This window comes from Megalobrama amblycephala, linkage group LG4 (assembly GCF_018812025.1).
Source record: "Megalobrama amblycephala isolate DHTTF-2021 linkage group LG4, ASM1881202v1, whole genome shotgun sequence".
Lineage (NCBI taxonomy): Eukaryota > Metazoa > Chordata > Actinopteri > Cypriniformes > Xenocyprididae > Megalobrama > Megalobrama amblycephala.
In genome coordinates, this window is record NC_063047.1 from 41,957,718 (window position 1) to 41,978,467 (window position 20,750).

The following is a 20,750-nucleotide window of genomic DNA, read 5'->3' on the forward strand; positions in this document are numbered from 1 at the left end:
TTCAGAAATCTACGGGTGACATCACAGACACTACGTCCATATTTTTTTACAGTCTATGGAGGTAACACAGCTCTGTTTATCATATTAGAGACATTTGAGTGTGTTGAAAATGATTATAATGTCTGTGCGTTCGTTCGGTGGCTGCTGTGAGACACTGTTGCACACTGCAGTAAGCTAGATCGATTTTATAAAACGTATTGTATGATGGAGAAAATGCAGTATTATTGTTACTAAAAATAAAGCTGCATCTGATTATGCTATGTTAGCTACTTCACAAAATAGTGTTTTTCTCTGAGGCATGGTAAAGCATGGTACTCGCAAAAAATTAAGAAAATTAGATTTAAACAATAAGACTAAAAGTGTTGAGCTATATAACAATAATTAATTTTCTATCTATAAGTATATCAAAACAGTTGTTCCCTTGCATGTAAATATTAAAGCGTCTTTGGTGTTTCCATGGTTTCTACAAAATAAAACCGGAAACCGAGGGTAACGCGGATATGATGCCATTGACAGGCGACTCCTCACACGTCCCGGAGCCTTGGTTAAAATTGCAATTTTCTCACGATTTACAAATAGTTGCAAACATTTGGGATATTGTAAGTACTCAAGTGAACAAAATATATAACACTGGTCTAGTGGTTTTTGGATATTGCGCAGCAAAATTCCTACATATTTCACCTTTAAGTACCTTGATTAGTACTATGTCCTATGATTACTTATCATAAGGAATTTAAGGAGGGACAATTGAGACAAAGTTGATACTCAAATGAAACAAAGAATCCCATAAAGTCTCCTGCACTATGAACAAGTAACTTTTGACCATTACAAATTTTACTCTGGGTACAATTTTATAACAATTTGAGACTATTTATGAGGAAAATCTGAAAAATTATATTGATATTGATATATATTGAGTGTTTAAAATTACCTGGATCAACAGCCTGGACCCGTACAGGTGAGTCAGAGCAGATGGTGAAGCCAAAACCATCTTTTCCTCTCAAAATAGTCACCTGTGAAAGAGAACATACATTTACTTTTTTTTTTTTGTTTGTTTGTTTAAATGTTTAAAAAAATCTTACCAACCCAAATTTTTTAAACAGTAGTGTATATTAACACAAGAAAAATACTGAAGCCATGACTCAAAAACTTACTCAAATAAGTACTGAGTATTATTACTTTAACTACATTTACTTACTATAGAGTTACAGTTAGGGTTAGGGTTTGGTTTAGGGTTAGATACTTGTAATTATGAATAATTTACTGTTATTACTATAGTAAGTACATGTAATGTGTAACTACGGCACTGTAAAATAAAGTGTTACCAAGATTTCTATTTCAAATAAATGCTGTGCTTTTGAACTTTTATTCAACAAAGAATCCTGAAAAAAGTATTGTGGTTTCCACCAAAATATTAAGCAGCAAAACTGTTTTCAACATTGATAATAATAATATTAATAATAATTTTTCTTGAGTACTAAACACTGAACAGCTCTGCCATCACAGGAATAAATTACATTTTAAAATATATCCAAATTTATGAATATGAATGTTTTATTGTATTTTTTGATCAAATAAATGCAGACTTTGTGAGCATAAGACACTTATTTTTCAATGAAAAATGTTTAAAAAATCTTACCAACCCAAATTTTTTAAACAGTAGTGTATATTAACACAAGAAAAATACTGGAGCCATGACTCAAAAGTTGGGCTTCACTTTCAAATCCTGTTAAATGAAAGTCATTAATATATAGCATTCCTGAAAAGAAAAGAAAAAAAAGAAAAAGAAAATACCCCTAGCAATACGTCTTTTAAACGGACTGAAATGAAAGTGACCTCAACCTTTACAGAACATTCAGGAAGAAAAACCATCCACAGTAAGAGTACAGTTTAAGGCCCCACAGTAGCCGGGTCAGAGAGTGTGTCTGAGTGTGTGTGTGTGTGTGTGTGTGTGTGTGTGTGTGTGTGTGTGTGTGTGTGTGTGTGTGTGTGTCTGTGTGTGTGTCCGAAACAAACATCCCCCCCGGAGCGCCACTGTACCCCATCAGCATGAAGACTGAAATGCCACAGCACCAAAGAGTCAGGGATATTAAAAACTACAAGCTGAGAAATTAGTCAGGGTTGCTGGGTGATCAGGGGGCTTTTCTTTTTCCCTGGCAAGAAAAGGAAATGACGGGGGGAGAAAACTGCCATGGCACTGACAAACAGCAGAGACAGAATATTTGGACAGTAGAAGTTCAAAATGTCAACAAAACCTGGAGCCAAACTAAATAGGAAATGTTGAAGGGGAGGGGGGCGTCTCACATTTAACATGACATTGACCGCACAACAACAAAGAGGCTTGTTTAGGGAGGGAGAGAGAATAAAAAGAGAAAAAGTGATGACAGCTTTAGGACTTTCACTGCCGTTCCTCTTTTCTCCTCTGGGTCGACGTGGTTGCCCTCGTTACAAGCCCCATTAATTGCTGTGATGAAATAATTATCCACATCAAACTCCACTGAAACAGTTTCCCTTTTCCACCGTTCCTGTTTGTTGTTCAAGTTCAATGACACAATAAAAATGATACTCACCTGTGTGATCGGTGTAGTCAAAGTACTGGCATTACTGAATGAAGACTAGCTCTTGTAATGAGAATATTCATATATTACGCCATAATCCAGATTAAGATGATGAGCAGAAATGTTCTGTCCATCATTAAATGAAGTTTTAAGCAAAAGTTCAAGAGGGTGAGCAGATAACCTGATTTCAAGAGGTATTGTCCCAGTTTCCCAACAATTTACACACACACACACACACACACACACACACACACACACACACACACACACACACACACACACACACACACACACAAAGTAAATATGTCCTGGTTTTGGCTGTTAAGATCACTGACTAAGTACCCTCAATGTTCTAGCTATACCATTTGGTACTGCTTGTGGCTCTCAATAAGGAAAATTGATTTGCTGATCTTTTCATCTTAAAGGGTTAGTTCACCCAAAAATGAAAATTCTGTCATTTATTAATTACCCTCATGCCGTTCCACACCCGTAAGACCTTCGTTACTCTTCGGAACACAAATTAATATATTTTAGTTGAAATCCGATAGCTCCGTGAGGCCTCCATAGGGAGCAATGGACACTTCCTCTCTCAAGATCCATAAAGGTAATCGGTTCATGTGAGTACAGTGGTTCAATATTAATATTATAAAGCGACGAGAATATTTTTGGAGCGCCAAAAAACAAAATAACGACTTATTTATTGATGGCCGATTTCAAAACACTGCTTCATGAAGCATCGGAGCATAAATGAATCAGTGTATCGAATCATGATTCAGATCATGTGTCAAACTGCCAACGGCTGAAATCATGTGACTTTGGCGCTCCGAACAGCAGATTCGACACACTGATTCATCTGTGCTCCGATGCTTCCTGAAGCATTGTTTTGAAATCGGCCATCACTAAATAAGTCGTTATTTAGTTTTTTTTGGCACTCCAAAAATATTCTCGTTGCTTTATAATATTAATATTGAACCACTGAACTCACATGAACTGATTTAAATATGTTTTTAGTAATTTTATGGATCTTGAGAGAGGATGTGTCCATTGCTCCCTATGGAGGCCTCACGGAGCCATCGGATTTCAACTAAAATATCTTAATTTGTGTTCTGAAGATTAACGAAGGTCTTACGGGTGTGGAACGGCATGAGGGTAAGTAATAAATGACAGAATTTTCATTTTTGGGTGAACTAACCCTTTAAGTCTTTCAGATCATTTTCCTGAAATTCATTTGGTTAATATTGTATTGTGAATTAATTTATGGTTTTATAATGATTTATTGTTTTAAGATTTATGATTCCAATGCTAAATTTATTAAATTTATTTTTTCTTTAAATTTGCATGTAAATGTCAAAATTTACAGATACATTTGTTATTATATTATTTTTATATTATATTAATTATATTATATTATATTATATTATATTATATTATATTATATTATATTATATTATATTATATTATATTAGTTTCATGACTTAATATAGATGTATGATCATTTTGTGTTAAAAAATGTACAAATACATTTGTTATTTATTTTATGTTCTTTGCATTTGGTTCATTCAAAAGAAAACTAAATAAAACAGGATGAAGGTGACTAAGAAGATGGTTAAAACATGCTAACAGTTTTGTAATGCATTTATAGTTGATGCATTACAATACTGTTAGCATGTTTTTAGTTTTAGTCACCTTCATCCTGTTTTATTTAGTTTTCTTTTGAATGAACCAAATGCAAAGACATTTCAGACATTTTTTTTCTCATTTCAGTTAAATAAAGCTTTTGTAACATTGTTATTCCTATCATTATTACAGACAAGCATGAATGGGCACCTCCAAAAAAATCACAGAGACACTCTCCACCCCTTGACTTAAAAATCTGGTCACTCTATTCATCTAGTCCTATCAATCAGAGCACAAAGATATATAAGCGGCTACTTACCTCACTCATGTGACTTCTCATCCGGCATCCCTCTTTGACCCCAAGCCCATTTTTATTTCTAATATTTCTACCATATATTGATTAACTTTCATTGATTAAGTTGTCTGTCCGGGGAGAGCTCAAGATGCATCTTGTGCTTGAGCGTTTCCATTACGCACAGCAAACCAAATCTGTTTACCCTCATCATTCTCAAGGTTCAACCTATAAGAAATACTGGAAAGGTTTGAACTCTTACTACTACTTTAGCTGATGCTTTTATCCAAAGACAGTGCCAATCCAGAGCAACCTGGAGTTAAGTGCCTTGCCAGTCGTGAAAGCTCATCGCGAAGTTCAAGCCTTCAACCAGCCTGGATCTTTAAACATTAGGCTACACCACCACACTCTGAACTAAAAAAAAAAAAAAGAAAAAAGAAAAACGCAACTACGCAACGCAACTATCCGAGACCGAACATGCCATAACTGTTCAATACCAGTTTCAATAACACTACAACCAATGTAGGAAAAAAAAACAAAAGAACAAACCTGTGGCAAGTTTCGTTCGATGCAGAGCCGGCAAAGACCGTGGATTGTATGCATCGCTCACCGCATATACATCCACCTACATCTACAGCGCTCTTTTCTGTATCTTAAATAAAAGTAAAGTCACACAGGTGATGCTGCTTCCCTTCGCTGTCGCTCTAGTGCGGCTATGCATGCCCACTCATGGGAACTGCTCTGAGCAGAAGAATGACAGGAAACCACCTTCCACCCCCCCAGCCAGTGGCCAGGCAGTATGTCTGCACTCGATAAGCCAACATGTTTCCTGAGTAGCTCTCAACAGTAGTGGCTAAACTCACTCTCTCTGCGCAATGAGATGGAGCTCACTCAGATAGGCTTGATTTAGTGTAAACACAAACATTCATTATGAGCCAGAAACATTAAAGTGCGTACGATGTTTGTGTAATGAGAAGCTGGACAAGCATAGGCTGACAGACATGGAGGACATCCAGCCCTTGCACAACACCTAGATTCACGAAAACAGTGTTGAAATTTCCGAAATGCATTATTCCGATATACACTCAAGCAGGATCTGTGCAAAACCAACACAATCATTTCACCAAACCACCATAACCCATAGATTGTTTATCTCTTGCATAACCCTGTTACTGATTTTCAAGTTAAAACCAGTCATCACAAATCAGAAGTCCCTGGAAGGTCAACAACGAAATCTGAAAAATGGATTTTCGGGAAGAGAGGAAGGAAATGGAAGAATGATTAGCTTAGTATTTGACCGGCCTCCACATAAAAATTCAGGGAACCAGCGAGAGTGTCAGTGGAACGGGATTCAAACAGGGATAAATCATAAACACTGTGCGGGATTGGGCTTCCTATTGCAGCCACTTTGTTGGCTTTTCCCGTTTCCCAGCTTTGTCTGAGGAGAACAGAGCGGGCGGAGAACAGTCCTGGGAAAAGTTGCTCGCTAAAGTGGATGGGAGGGTTTAATGCGCAAGTATGTGTGTCGCACATATCCAAAAGCACATCCACAAACCTCCTCATATTTCTACTGTCCGTCACATTAGCACGCACCACAGAGCAGCTTGTATTCCCAAGCTGATGGAGTCACATTTCTGATGGCTACGATGGCTAAAACACTCTTTTGACTACATGCAGCATCGCTAGCTCTTACAGTTGTTAGCTTAGCATAAATCTTCAATAATAGTTTCTAACACTATAGCCAAAGCTATTTACTCCTAACAAGCCAGCAATGGCAGAGGAATTATGTTAAAAACCAGTATTTTTGTTAACTAAAATAAAAAAAAAAGTATATAAAGAATAATTAAATAATAAAATAAAGATATATATATATATAGAGAGAGAGAGAGAAGTGCTAAAATTTATAAAGCTGAAAATAAAAAGTAAATAGAAATGCTAAAAAACTAATTAAAATGACACATGCACATAAAACAGAAAATATAAAAATAAAAGCTAATTCAAAATATTCATAAATACTATAAAAGTATATAAAATAATTAAAATAACACAGTTTAAAACACATTTCAAAGGCCTGTGTAGATCTAAACTCATGTTTGTTATAGAGGCACTAAAAAATCCTAATAATTAAAAAAAAAAAACCTAATAAAATTGTAAAACTGAAAACTGTGATATTCCAAATTCCATACTAAAATTTCACACTTGTCTTTATCTACTAAAGAATATTTATGAAGCATTACCTGTTAGGATCTACAATATTTTTCAACCTTTTTTTTTCATACAAACTACACAACATTTAAAATTCCAACAACATATAAAATGTAAGAATCCATAAATCCTAAATGACACTCTACACTGTAAAAAGTGAAGGAGTTATTTCTACCTGAACTGAACCCTAAAATTATTATTATTATTTTGGTGTAACATTGGGTTTATTTATTTCACACATTTTGTATTTAATTACAAATGAATTAATTTAGACGCTACATCAATTTTTAAGTTAAAAATGCAAGATTACAAAAAATAAACATTTGAAATTAAATAAAAAATTCTAATTTCATTTTATGAATTCCACTTACTGTAAATGACTGCATGTTCTCTGGACCTGTGGTCTCGGGTCCAGCTTCATAGTTGGATGTAGCAGCTTCTGAAAAATACACAAGAGAGTCCCACGAGTCCCAGCCTGACAGACTGCTCTTTGAGTACATCTTAGCCCTGGGTAGAAATCTCTCTACTCCAGAACTTGTTCAGAGAAAGGACAGCAGAATCCAGTCAATGCTGTCTGCAGGCTTCAGCTGAAAGTGAGTGTGTCTACACCATGAGAGATGAACTCAACCTGAATCCCTTTGACACAGAGCTGACTGCCCCAGAACAGAGAGAGAGAGAGAAAGAAATCTACTCCCCTAAAAGCGTCACCCCCACCCAAACATCCAGCGACAGGCTCCCCCACTTTGTAACCATAGAGATTACGCTCCCAGGAAGCAATGTCTTTTTAAACATTCTTCATGGAAACAGCATTCAAGAGGGACACAATACAGCTGGCTCTCTCTATTAAAGTCAGCCCAGTGCCTTGACTCAAGCCCCCCTTCTCTCTCTCTCTCTCTCTCTCTGTCTTGATCTCTCTCCTCCTATACCTCTCCCTCTCTCTAATCAAACTTAATCTCATCTGAATTTCTCTGGCGGCACACGTGTCATTCCGTCCACACCCCAAGAGCAAAATCGCTAATTTTGTGAGCAATAATTAAGATGATCTCTTACAGGCGATGGACAAAAAATGACTTTGCATTAAATTTGACATGTATTTTTCATTGCAAAGTTCACTACGGAGTGGCGGCGGGAGGGAGAGAAGATCTCTAAAGTGGATTTAAACTGACTTAGACACACTATGTTGCTTTAGCCTTTTAATTCACTTCTAATTCCCGTGGCTCATCACAGTTCACACAGTGTGTCAGCCCAGCCGGCCCCTGCCTCTTTGTTACGGCTCTCCACAGGGATGCTGTACGTTTCAACACCGAGCCCTCTATACCCCTCCAAGAAGTACAGGCAAAGCTTGTTAATTTAACATAGCGTTTGGTGAGAAGCAACACATGCAAATTTCCATTTAGATACAAAAGTAACTTTCACTTGCTTGGTTGTAGCAATGTCAAGAATATCTGTCATATCCAAAAGCACGTCCTCCTCATATTTCTACTGTCAGTCACATTAGTGTGCAGAGCAGCATTTATTCCAAGCTGATGGAGTCACATCTCTGATTTGGCTGAAAAACTCCTTTGACTACAGACAGCACCAGCGTCATTAGCCGTTACAGCTGTTAGCTTAGCGTAAGTCTTTAAAAATACTTTCCTCTGTTATCGGCTGTTGTTTAAACGTAAAAATTCTTGCCTTGGCAACTAACTGAAATTAAAGTTTAAATTGAAGTACTAAAATTACTTAAAAAACTAAACATGAAAAAAATAGAATATAGAATGCTTGTTAATTTAACATGGCATCTGGTGAGACGTAAAACATGAAAATTCCATGTAGACTTGTAGGGATTTGGATACAAAACTAACTTCCACTGCAATGAGCTTGTTTGCTTGTAACAATATCAAGAATATCTGTTATCGCCTGATCTGCTGTTGCTGAGGAAAAACTGTCATGTGGAATTTGTTCATCTTTACTGCTAAAGGCTATCAGAGAGTGGCTATGATCCAGCTGCAAAAAAAAAATCATAATTAAAAAAAAAAAGAAAAAAAGAAAGAAATGGCATTTAATCTTACCAGCAGTCTGTCTGATACGACGTGAGGCCACTTTCAGATGTTTGCTCCTGCCCAGCTCCTCTCCCAGGAGATAATACCAACCTCTGATCTCCTTTCAACAGAAAATGTGAAAAATACAATTACACACAGAAAGCCATGGGAAGAAGATGCTCTTTCCTTCGCAAGGTTTCATAATCGTAATATCTGTTGAATTGTTAATGCATCCCTCATAGGGGCAGTATTAAAATCAGGCCCTGTGGTTGTCTGCAGTGCTCTGTCGTGTGTCTGTGTGTGGATTTTGAGACCTCTGTAGCTGTAAACAGCTGATGCCCATTTTACTCTCCCGCTTAGCCAGATGGCATTGTGTTATATAAAACATCCATCGGGCTTGATCTAATTTTTCCCAAAATATCACCCTCCGAGAAAGGATTTACTGTCTTAACACATGAGTATAACACTCTTGAATTTGACAATGGGACATAATGTAAAGGAAAAGGGATCTCAGATGGGATATTTCTTGTTTGTTCGTGCAGGGAAGCATGCAGAACAAAGTCACTATGCCAGCTTGTTTGCAGTATGCTGCTCTTGGTAATTGTAGGTCATTTTTCAAGCCTCAATGAGCAGTCCCGGCGCCGCTTCCCCCACCATGTAATTAGACGATGGTGTGGTGAAAATGCTTTGACAAGAGGAGAATGAAATAAAGAGGAACATTTCTCGAGACAAATATAAATTTTAAAACTAAGTGGTGTTACAATGAAAGAACATGTTAGGTTTTTGGATATTCGGCATTAATTAGGTCAAAAGTGACAGTGACATTTATAATGAAAGTCATTTTAAATTGAAATAATAAAAAAAAAACTTTTGAACGGTTTATATATAGGCTTTTGTACTTTTACGTACATTACTTAAACAAGAAAAAGCAATAATCATTGTACTACTACTACTGTAAATTGTTGCCTCTGTAACCTCTTAAAGTGTGAATCAATGTTCGGTCATATTGATAAGAATAAAAGTCATTTGAAAAATTCAAATGACTTTCAAAGCGCTGCAGGGTAAAATCGCTGAGTGTTAAAGGTGCTCTATGTAAGAATGACAGCTAGTGGTTGAAATGGGTACTGCAGTCCAAATTCATAATATTGTTTGCCCCGCCCCCTCCTCCTCAGACTCAACGCTCTTGTGGGTTGCCAGTTTGAAGACGCAACAGGAGCGAGCTCAATTGACATTGGAAGGCGAGGAGACTTACACACTGTAAGATAATTAGTTGATTTATTGATTTATGATGAGTTGATATCGCGTTTTAATATGCTCCCGTTCATAGAGATTTTTAGATGGATGCTGAGGCTTTTTAGGTTGGGTAGAATCTGCGATCTCTGACCCAGTTTGTTCACTGGCTTCCATGGCTGCAATTCGCTGCATGTGTTTTCCGCCAACTGGCAACCAGGGGCGGCGAAATACTATTGGGTAAATTGGCAACGTGGGGTCTAATACAGACGGAAACAAAAACAGAAATTCCGACACAGAACGCAAATTTCAAAATTAAATAACTGGCTGTAGCAATGGTTTTCAGAGAAACGAGTATGTGAACTAATAAATATCTGCAAACATATTATTGTATTTTTATGCTTTAGTACAGTCAAAAACTTACATGCAGCACCTTTAACAACAGGATTTTCCTTTAACAATGCATTGGAGCAAACGCACACCTTTTTGGAGGTGCAAGTTAGAGATAGAAACTTCATAAAGGCAAAATATAACTGTACACTCACTTCAGCATTGTACCTTGGCAAAGGCTTTTTGCCGAAATGTCGAGAAAAAAAAAAAAATGCTGCTGAAGTGAGTGTGAAATTTTGCCTTCACAACAGGATATTTACCTTAGATGACGTGATGAGGGAGTGGACACCAAAACTCATACAGCCCAGGAAGTCACTGCGCCTGTGGGCAAAAATCAAACACTCTAAAACACAACAACAGGTGGGAATTCAAACTCCTGAAAACGTCACAATGATATTTATATCAATTGACCCCACTTAGACTAAGTTCACTGCCCTGTGACACAGCTGGTGTAGAAAAAACAGCCAATAACATTGATTTTGTGAACAGTGGTACAGTGTCTTTTGCAGCATGAAGATAAAATATACTATACATACTAGAACAATTGTATTTGGTACACATATAACTACCCTTTATGTACAACTGTATTCATGAACAAAATCAACATGAGTGAAAAAGGGTGAAGTTCTACCTGGAAGTTCGATTGCGATTCCACACTGTTAACAACAACCTCTTCTTCTGATCGACTTCATCCACATCTCTGCAACATAAATGCAACACTTCAAAAGCTCATCCATCAATGTCCAGCTTCATCCAAAAACACAATGGCCTTCTCCTCCAAAGACTTGAAAAAGACAGCCTTTTTTCAGCTAACAAAAGAGAGCCAGGAGACCCAGCCCTAAAGTCTCTGTTGAAAAGACTGATTGAGATATAGAGCCTGTCAGACAAGGTGTTAGAGAGCACATGAGGTCTAACATACAATTTTCTATTATAATATAAAACAACACTCTTCCACTTCTTCTTTTTAAACACAATATTACAAGTGCTCTGTCTGTAGTGAACAATAAAACTCCAAAAGAATCACTCACAACATAAACGTCTCGTTGAAAACAGGACTCTTGCAGTCTAGAACGGTCCTGGTCTTCCATCGCTTGCTGTGGTCAACATCTGGAGCAATGCTTATCTGGAATAAATAAACTATTAAATGCACTGATTTAACATTGCTAGCGGATATATTCATCATATTCAGAGGGAAAATCAATCAACACTTGAATCAGGAATTGAGTGGACAGCTGCCAACACAACTGATGCTTTCTCATGCCTGAAACCTGCTTAGGCTGACATGAAAATGGGTTCATTTCAAGGGCAGACATCCACAGAGGATTATGTGACAAATAATGACAAAAATAATAGCACATCATCACCAACAGTGACCGGAAAAGTTACTGCTATCTCTCTGCTGATTGATTTTATAAAGCTTGCAGTCATATGTGTCAGTCAAAATATGGCCTGCACAAAACCCAGGTTGCAAATGTCAAAATGCCCACCTTTACATATGAGTCACATGGTCTGTACTCTCTTCCCATGAGTCCTCTGGCCTCTAAAACTGTGAAGAACAAAATATGATACCATGAGGAAAAAATTCTGTCCAAGTAATTAAATGAATTCTGTTTAAGTAATTAAATTTTCATTTACTTAAATATGAACGGTGTTGGGGGTAATGCATTACAAGTAATGCAAGTTATGTAATCAGATTACTTTTTCAACTAACAAGTAAAATAATGCATTACTGTTAAATTTACAACAAAAAAAAAATATCTGAGTTACTTTTTCAAAAAGTGTGTGCACTGCATAAACGTGGTTATTCTAGATCTAGACTAAATGTGAGCAGGCATTTACTCATCTCAATTGCACAAAACTGATTATTTTTCAATATGAATAAAACTATGAAATGCAAACCTGCAATAATTAAATATGTTAAATTACAAAATCATACTTTATGTATTTAATCTCACTTTATTAACCAGTGTCTTTGCTACTGACCTTCAATGATCCAATTCAACCATATTAATAAACAAAAATGACTTTATTTAAAAATCACATTTTTATTGATTGATTGATTGATTGATTGCTGAAGCAAAAGTATTGAACTTTCTTCTGCATCCTATTCTTCTACAACCCGAATTCAGGAAATGTGGGTCATTTTTTAAATTTAAACTAAGAAATTTTACAATTTTATGCACAAAATAAGCTTATTTCAAATTTGATGCCTGCTACAGGTCTCAAAATAGTTGGGACAGGGGCATGTTTACCGTGGTGTAGCATCTCCTCTTCTTTTCAAAACAGTTTGAAGACGTCTGGGCATTGAGGTTATGAGTTTCTGGAGTTTTGGTGTTGGAATTTGGTCACATTTTTGCCTGATATAGGTTTCCAGCTGCTGAAGAGTTTGTGGTCGTCTTTGACATATTTTTCGTTTAATGATGCCAAATGTTCTCTATAGGTGAAAGATCTGGACTGCAGACAGGCCAATTCAGCACCTGGACTCTTCTATGACGAAGCCATGCTGTTGTAATAGCTGCAGTATGTGGTTTTGCATTGTCCTGCTGAAATACACAAGGACTTCCCTGACATAGACGTCATCTGGAGGGGAGCATATGTTACTCTAAAACCTTTATATACCTTTCAGCATTCATAGTGCCTTCCAAAACATGCAAGCTGCCCATACCGTATGCACTTATGCACCCCCATACCATCAGAGATGCTGGCTTTTGAACTGAATGCTGATAACACACTGAAAGGTCTCCCTCCTCTTTAGCCCAGAGGACACGGCGTCCATGATTTCCAACAAGAATGTCCAATTTGGACTCGTCTGAACACAGAACGCTTTTCCACTTTGAAACAGTCCATTTTAAATTAGCCTTGGCCCACAGGACACAACGGCGCTTCTGGACAATGTTCACATATGGCTTCCTTTTCGCATGATAAAGCTTTAGTTGGCATCTGCAGATGGCACAGTGGATTGTGTTTACTGACAGTGGTTTCTGGAAGTTTTCCTGGGCCCGTTTAGTAATGTCATTGACACAATCATGCCGATGAGTGATGCAGTGTCGTCTGAGGGCCCGAAGACCATGGGCATCCAGTAAAGGTCTTCGGCCTTGTCCCTGACGCATAGAGATTTCTCCAGTTTCTCGGAATCTTTTGATGATGTTATGCACTGTAGATGATGAGATTTGCAAAGCCTTTGCAATTTGACGTTGAGGAAAATTGTTTTCCACACTCTTTTTATGCACTCTTTCACAGATTGGAGAGCCTCTGCCCATCTTTACTTCTGAGAGACTCTGCCTCTCTAAGACATCCCTTTTATAGCTAATCATGTTACAGACATGTTGTCAATTAACTTAATTAGTTGCTAGATGTTCTCCCAGCTGAATCTTTTCAAAATTTCTTGCTTTTCAGCCATTTGTTGCCCCCGTGCCACCTTTTTTGAGACCTGTAGCAGGCATCAAATTTGAAATGAGCTCATTTAGTCGATAAAATTGTAAAATTTAAACATTTGCTATGTTATCTATGTTCTACATAATGTGGATAAAATATTGGCTCATGTGATTTGAAAGACTTTTTGTTTTCATTTTATTCAAATTTAAAAATATCCCAACATTCCCAACTGAAAGGTTTGTTTGAGCTGTGCCATCTACAGTAGAGATGTGAATTTACATTTCCTTTAGCCTGAAGCTTATTCATTTCACTTTTGATGTGAAAGGGCATGTGCCAAAAATAGAACTTTTTTGTTATTAAAAAACAAACAAGCAAACCCAGCCCAGATGAGAAAAAGTAACGTAAAATGCATTGCTTTCCATAAAAAGTAACCAAGTAACACAATTAGTTACTTTTTTAGGGAGTAATGCAATATTGTAATGCATTACTTTTAAAAGTAACTTTCTCCAACACTAATTATGAATGTATGAATGAAAGTTTCCTGTATGAAATAAGTGCAAGCACAACCGTTTTAATAACATTTCTAACGTATGAGAAGCTATCTTATTTTGAACAAACAAACTGTTAAACTTCAAAAGTACAAAGTACAAAATCTGTTCACAATGATGCTTACTTTGAACATAGAGCCACCCGCTTCCTGCAGTAACTGTCAGTTTGATTTGACCTGTGGTCAGTAGGAAAAAAAATTATACACAGACACAGCATAATGATAATGACTTTTTGACTTTTCCAATAAATAAAAAAATAATAATAAAATAATAAATAAATAACCGTTCAAAAGTTTGGGGTCAGTAAATTTTATGTTGTTGAAGAAGTCCCTTATGCTCACCGAGGCTATAAAGGATAAATAAAGGATTTGATCAAAAAAAATGTAATATTGTGAAATATTATTACAATATAAATATCTGTTTCCATGACTGTGGATACCACGGAAATAACTTTTAAATTAATTTGTTTTCATGAAAACATATGCGCATGTGGACCTGAAAACCTGTCATGAATTCACAGGTATGAATTCATTTTCTGCCACAGCACTGTATAATGCGCAGTCAAACAAAACAAAGTCTTTTCAGCTAGATCAGTGGTTCTCAAACTGTGATCCATAGACCATTGGGGGTCCGCGAAGGACTTAAAGAGGTCCACAAATTGACTGAGTGTTATATTTTAAAATATATTAAAGTAGAAATTAAAACAGTTAATCTGTAAAAGTAAGGCAATTTCAGATGGGTATAATCTTAGGATATTTTGTACTACAATTAAAACTGAAGGTAACACTTTACGCATTTTTGAAATGTTATTGAAGCATCTGACAATTTGTCAACACACACAGCAGCTCAATAAAGACTCACCATGAGTTTGTAAAAGAAAAGATGATCTCTGCCACTGTCTTAAACAGCTCAGTCTCACTTTCTGTGCCTTCTGGCTATCCATGCTATAGTAAAACCACTGATTTTACTGATGACTGATTTTAAAAATGTCCCAAATCGCATGCATCACACATGAATTGTCAGAAATCTAGTAAATTAATTCAGATGTGATGCCTCACAGCTATTCAAGAGCTTAACTGCCACTATGCATATGTTGCCACTGGAGTATAAAGGACAGAAGGAGAAAACAAGCATAAATTTCAACCGCCTTTCATTTTGAATAGCTGATAAGACAGGACGAGCTGTGATTGGTCAGAGAACAGCATTGAATAAGAGAAAGGGGGTGTGGAGGGAGGGAGGGAGGGAGGGAAAGTCCACCTGCTGTACTAATAATAAACAAAACCTTTGACTGGGGTTGCCCTTCGTGCTGATTTAAGATAATTTGCATGATTTCTCTTAATATATATTTTTGGAAAAACAACAAAACAATTAAAAACGGCAAACACTTGGATCTGCGGAGCAATAAGCTCACCATGGACTTTGACTTGAAAAACATAGGCACAACATTAAATGATCCAATGCAAGAATCATATTTGCAATAAATAAATATGTGATGAGTGTGGAAATCATAAAATGTCTTAATAACTCCAGCTATACTTTTTAATACTTTCTTTTTTTTTTTTTTTTTTTTTGATTGAAAGCCAAACTCTAGGAGAAAAATCTGAAAATACATATGATTGTTCTTGGAAAACAATAAAAGCACTCTTAAGGGGAAGCTTTTGTTCTTGTCTGTTAAAGGACTTTAATCTTTGTGAGTCATTCATTGACACAACAGGAAATCAAACAGTCACAGCCTCATTAATTCCTGGATGAAGCTACAGGTTACATGATTATTTCAAAGGTTTTACAGTTGAACATCAGGAAAATAAGCATAGCAGTTGTTTAATGCTGACTAACTCCATGATGTAGCCATCATATGGCTGTGAATAGGATACATCCCTCTGCAAGAGCAAAACCATGTTGAGTGCATAAAGCATTGTGTTTAGCTCTGTTTCCTGGCCTCCTTGCATTAAAAAGAGCAATGGAAAATGCATGCAACTCAACATCCACACAACCTTAATTTTATGAAGTGACGAGAATACTTTTTGTGCACAAAAACAAAACAAAAATTAAAGCTGCAAGCAGCATTTACCAGGGTTCAAGCATTTAAGGCTTTTAAGCACATAAAAATGTATTATATTTTATTTAGCAAGCATGTAAACACTTATAGTTACACTTACAGTTATAGCGCCACCTATTGCCCGATCTCTGCCACTTTTTTTGGGTGTCCTCAAAGTGTGCCCATATAATATGCGTGTTAATTTTGGTGAAAATATCTCATTTCATTTTGAAGTTATAGATACTTATATATATATATATATATATGAGAGCATAAAAATTGACCTATGAGCGACTTTGATTATATTTTTTTGACACTTCCTATCAAAATGTTGCCATTTGGGCAGCGAAATTTGGTTAACCAATTTAGGTTCCATGTTTCCTACGCTGGTTTCGTTATATACATTTTCACCCAAAACCATTAAAAATATATGTTTTTTAAAGTTTTTTAGCAGTTATAGCACCACCTATGATCCAATCTTCATAAAAGTTTACATGCTTCTTTAGAGTCATATGCTGCATGTGCTCACTTAATTCTGTGAAGTTCTGAGTTTTCTTTTAGGATTTATAGGCTTTTGGGTATATTTAGCCACACCCATTTTCTAAATGACCCTGTTATAGTGACCCAAAGGGTAAAGTTGTGACCGCTGTGGAGTAGCACATTACCTGCGTGACTCATCTACTCATCTAGACATGGACATTAATAAAGAGAAGTAGCTCCGGCTACAATGTTCTTCCTCATGACGTATGCAGTTCTGTTTATTAACCACTAGAGCTCCAAATGTCTCTATTTGTACAAAATGCTGCACATTAATGAAAATCTGGATTTTGCACACACAACTTGTAAAGTATTCATTTAAATGTAGTAATGCACATTTGGTAGTTGTGCACACAATAATTAGCACCAGTCTTATTTATTGGTAGTTGTTTGTGTGTTGGTTGTGAAATGCTTGAAAACCACAAAAAGAATGTCTCAAAATCAAAATGAATGAAATGAGATCAACTCAGAAAAGACGTCATTAAATGAATGCATGTCACCTGATCCACAAATGCACATCTTCTTAGTTGCATGCGCAATTTATGATACACTAATACAAAAGAAAAAAAATTTATTCACAAATTGTCTCTATTTGTACAAATAGCTGCACATTAATTTGATTCTGAATTTTGCACACACAAGTTATTTTGCATTTGTTTGTGGATAGTAAAACATATCTGCAACATTTATCAAGTACATGGATAATTGTGCGTGCATTTATTAATCATTTTGTTACTAAAATAATCCCATAGAAAACAGTTGTGCTGCTTAATATTTTTGTGGAAAGCATGATGATAACATTATTTTTCAGGATTCTTTGATAAAAAGAAAGTTTCAAAGAACTACATTTATTTGAAATAGAAATATTTTGTAACATTATAAATATATAGTGTCACTTTCAATTTAATGCATCCTTACTAAAAAAAAAAAAATTATTTAAAAAAAAAAATCTTACTGATCACATTTTTTTTTTTTTACCACTGTAAATCTGTACCATCTGTCCATGGACAGATATACAACATATAGGATTTGCTTCAAAAATATTTTATATTTTTTTAAACCGATTTCGTGGTACATTAATAACTTGTTATTGTAAAATTAAATAATTTATTGAAGTCATTAAGTTATTATACAATTATGCAGTGAGTCCCAGAGTTCTGTAAATATTGAAAACCCCATGAATTATTTCCTTGTGCAGAAGGAAACAGATTAGCTTGATCTTAGCATTTCAATACTGCCATCTAGTGGCACACGGTGCACAGTGTCAGTGAATGTTTAATTATCCTCGCATCCCCACAAAATGGTCTGGAAATAACAAAGCTAAATTCTGGGTGTAATCAGATAAAGAATCACTTACCATTTCCTTTGAAACCAGATGGGTGAATTTTCCTCCTCTTTTTGCGAGCAGGTTCTGTATTGTTCTTTACAGTAGTTTTGACCACTGAAGCCACTTTAACTTCAGCTGATGAACTTTGGTTAACAACTTTCCCCCAGTTCCTCTCGGCAGGCCTTCCAGCATTGAGACTGCAGGAATATCAGGATGAAACAACAATATGAAGAAACTGAGAAAAACTCCACCACCATATAATTAATATGTGACACATTTTACATGAATAGATGTATGAGCTCCTTAACTGTAGTCCGCAGTGTTCATGCTACTTGCTCATTGTTTAATATTACTTTGTGACTGTTAATATAGTTAAACTATTAATAATTGCTAACATGAATTATAACACATGCATCATGTATTTTTCCACCGGCTTGATGTAACAGCTAATCAGTAGACGGTGGGTAAAGTTGTGAGGTTTGTTTTGATATGGTCACGCTGCATTAAACAAAAAAGTTCCATTCATGTGCATTTTATGTGTTTATGTCACAAGACACAGAGGTTCTTTACTTTTCCTGCTGGCTTGCAGCCAATGCCCTTTTGTCCCTGACAGATGTGATGTGTCGCACTGAAGATCTCCTCTCTCTGCTGTCTGTATGCCTTGTTCCTTCTCTACACGGCTTCTTTGTTGACGGTCCCTTGGGAAGCAATGGATCCTGTAGCCAGAGGGATTCCCTGTGAAGTCTCTTCCTATAGGCACAGCCAGAGGAGTTATATGTTTAGCGCACTCACTTCTGACATGAATTCTAATGACAGAGTGATAGACAAGCGAACTCGGCAGGAGGCTCTCAAATGATCTTAATCCACTCAAAAAAGCTGATTAACTCCAGTAATGAAGAAATCCTCCGGACAATAATACAAGAGCTGCCAGAGCTAAACTGACATAAATGCCACACTATTTTAACATGAATTTGATGCATGAAGCTGGTGTTGTTATTTGACTAGTCTTATGTTGTTATTTTGTTAATGATTTAATAACATTTCAGAAATGTATACAAAGAGTGTGAATGATTAAGTTTAATTAAGGTTTTGTAGACATGCTGAAGGGAATAACTTCTGACAGCCCAGCAGGAAAATCAGGTGCTTGCAGCAGTGGGAGGTCAGAGGTCACAGTTCACCACCCAAAACTGCAAATTTAGATTTAATTGAAGTTGCTTTTTATTATTTAAAAAACTTTTTAGAATTTCAACTTCTAATACATTTTATATATCAATATATATAAATATTCTAATCATTTTTATAATTGGAAATTCAAATTAAGATATATTTCATAAACAGTGGCCCAAAAAAATGTATAGCCCATAGACATTTAGGCCACACTAACAAATGTATGAATGTCATTGCATTAGAAAAAAAAATTCAAAGCAAGTGGCATTTATTTGAGACAAAGATTGCACACATTCACTTTTCAAGCAAAATATTTCACAAGAAGAATTTGTTAGGCTTTGTGTATCTGTGTGTAAAGACTAGAATAGACTAGAATTGGACTGGTAGAAAGTGTAAAGACATACAAGAGACAGTATGTGAATGTGCAAATATGTATTATGGTGTTCAAGTATGCATTAATACATCCAATGTACAATACTATATCAATTATACACTAAACGACATAATGTGCATGGTACATAACAATAACTTGTGCAATATTCTATAAAGTACATAAAATAGTACAAAGATTAGATAGATAGATAGATAGATAGATAGATAGATAGATAGATAGATAGATAGATAGATAGATAGATAGATAGATAGATAGATACTACCATCCTACATCATACTATTTCTGCCATAGAAAGATATGGTAAAAGTATTATTTTGTTAATAAACAGCAGTCAGCCTTCCAAATAACGCAACCTACAATTAACACCACGACCAATTGAATAATATATTCGTGTTGTGCAAAGTCGATTGGTTTTGTTTCTGCCAGTACAAGCACGCACAAGAGGAAAAACCTTCACAGCTTTATCGTGTAGGCTAATCATGAACTTGCAGCCTGAGCGCTTCAGTGATCATAGACGAGCGAGTGAACCTCAACACCCCCAGTTTCTTCACAATGTGCAGTGTAAAAGCATTGTGGTGCTTGAGATTACTTGAGATTAAAAGAAACTTATTTTTTACTCAGTCTGAATGAATTGACAGTATTTCAACCTGCATAATTAAGAAATAAAATTTCGGTTATGAATTACGATTTCTTCCATGTACGGTCATTGATTAGAAATAAATCCTAAACATGTACAAATTTACACTGCCACCAATTTATATTACGCTGCATATGTACAGGAATCAGTAAATTCAGTTAACTGTATGTATTTTGGGGTAACTTGTACAGACAGTAGGCGTTTCCAAACGGACCCGAGCATATTCCACATCCGAAAGCACTTACCTTTCTCTGACGTCCATATATTGCGAGTGTTGCCTGCTATAATTCATCTTCTCTATAAACACAATAAATAGAAATATAAACACAAACTCCCAGCTATTATGTTTATTTTTAGCAGCTCTGACTAGGACATTCAAACTGCAGGAACTCCCCCATCCCGCTCTGAAGAGGA

The 20,750-nt window shown here is 36.0% G+C and overlaps 1 protein-coding gene across 4 annotated transcripts in view; it reads right to left on the reverse strand.

The window, feature by feature from the left end:
- Positions 1 to 20,750, reverse strand: part of LOC125267621 (regulator of G-protein signaling 3-like) — a 51,456-nt gene extending 30,706 nt beyond the window's left edge. For 2 of the 4 annotated variants that reach the window (XM_048189435.1, XM_048189433.1), the window contains exons 1-11: positions 20,582 to 20,750; positions 18,709 to 18,888; positions 18,169 to 18,335; positions 14,362 to 14,412; positions 11,801 to 11,859; positions 11,342 to 11,436; positions 10,945 to 11,013; positions 10,574 to 10,634; positions 8,724 to 8,814; positions 7,044 to 7,111; positions 932 to 1,013 (exon numbers count right to left, since the gene is read on the reverse strand). In XM_048189435.1, coding sequence (XP_048045392.1) covers positions 932 to 1,013; positions 7,044 to 7,111; positions 8,724 to 8,814; positions 10,574 to 10,634; positions 10,945 to 11,013; positions 11,342 to 11,436; positions 11,801 to 11,859; positions 14,362 to 14,412; positions 18,169 to 18,335; positions 18,709 to 18,888; positions 20,582 to 20,628 — 970 coding nt within the window. In that variant the 5' untranslated portion in view covers positions 20,629 to 20,750. Of the gene's footprint in view, positions 1 to 931; positions 1,014 to 5,016; positions 5,215 to 7,043; positions 7,112 to 8,723; positions 8,815 to 10,573; positions 10,635 to 10,944; positions 11,014 to 11,341; positions 11,437 to 11,800; positions 11,860 to 14,361; positions 14,413 to 18,168; positions 18,336 to 18,708; positions 18,889 to 20,581 lie in introns of those variants that run through there. The other 2 variants (XM_048189434.1, XM_048189436.1) reach the window with 2 other exon arrangements.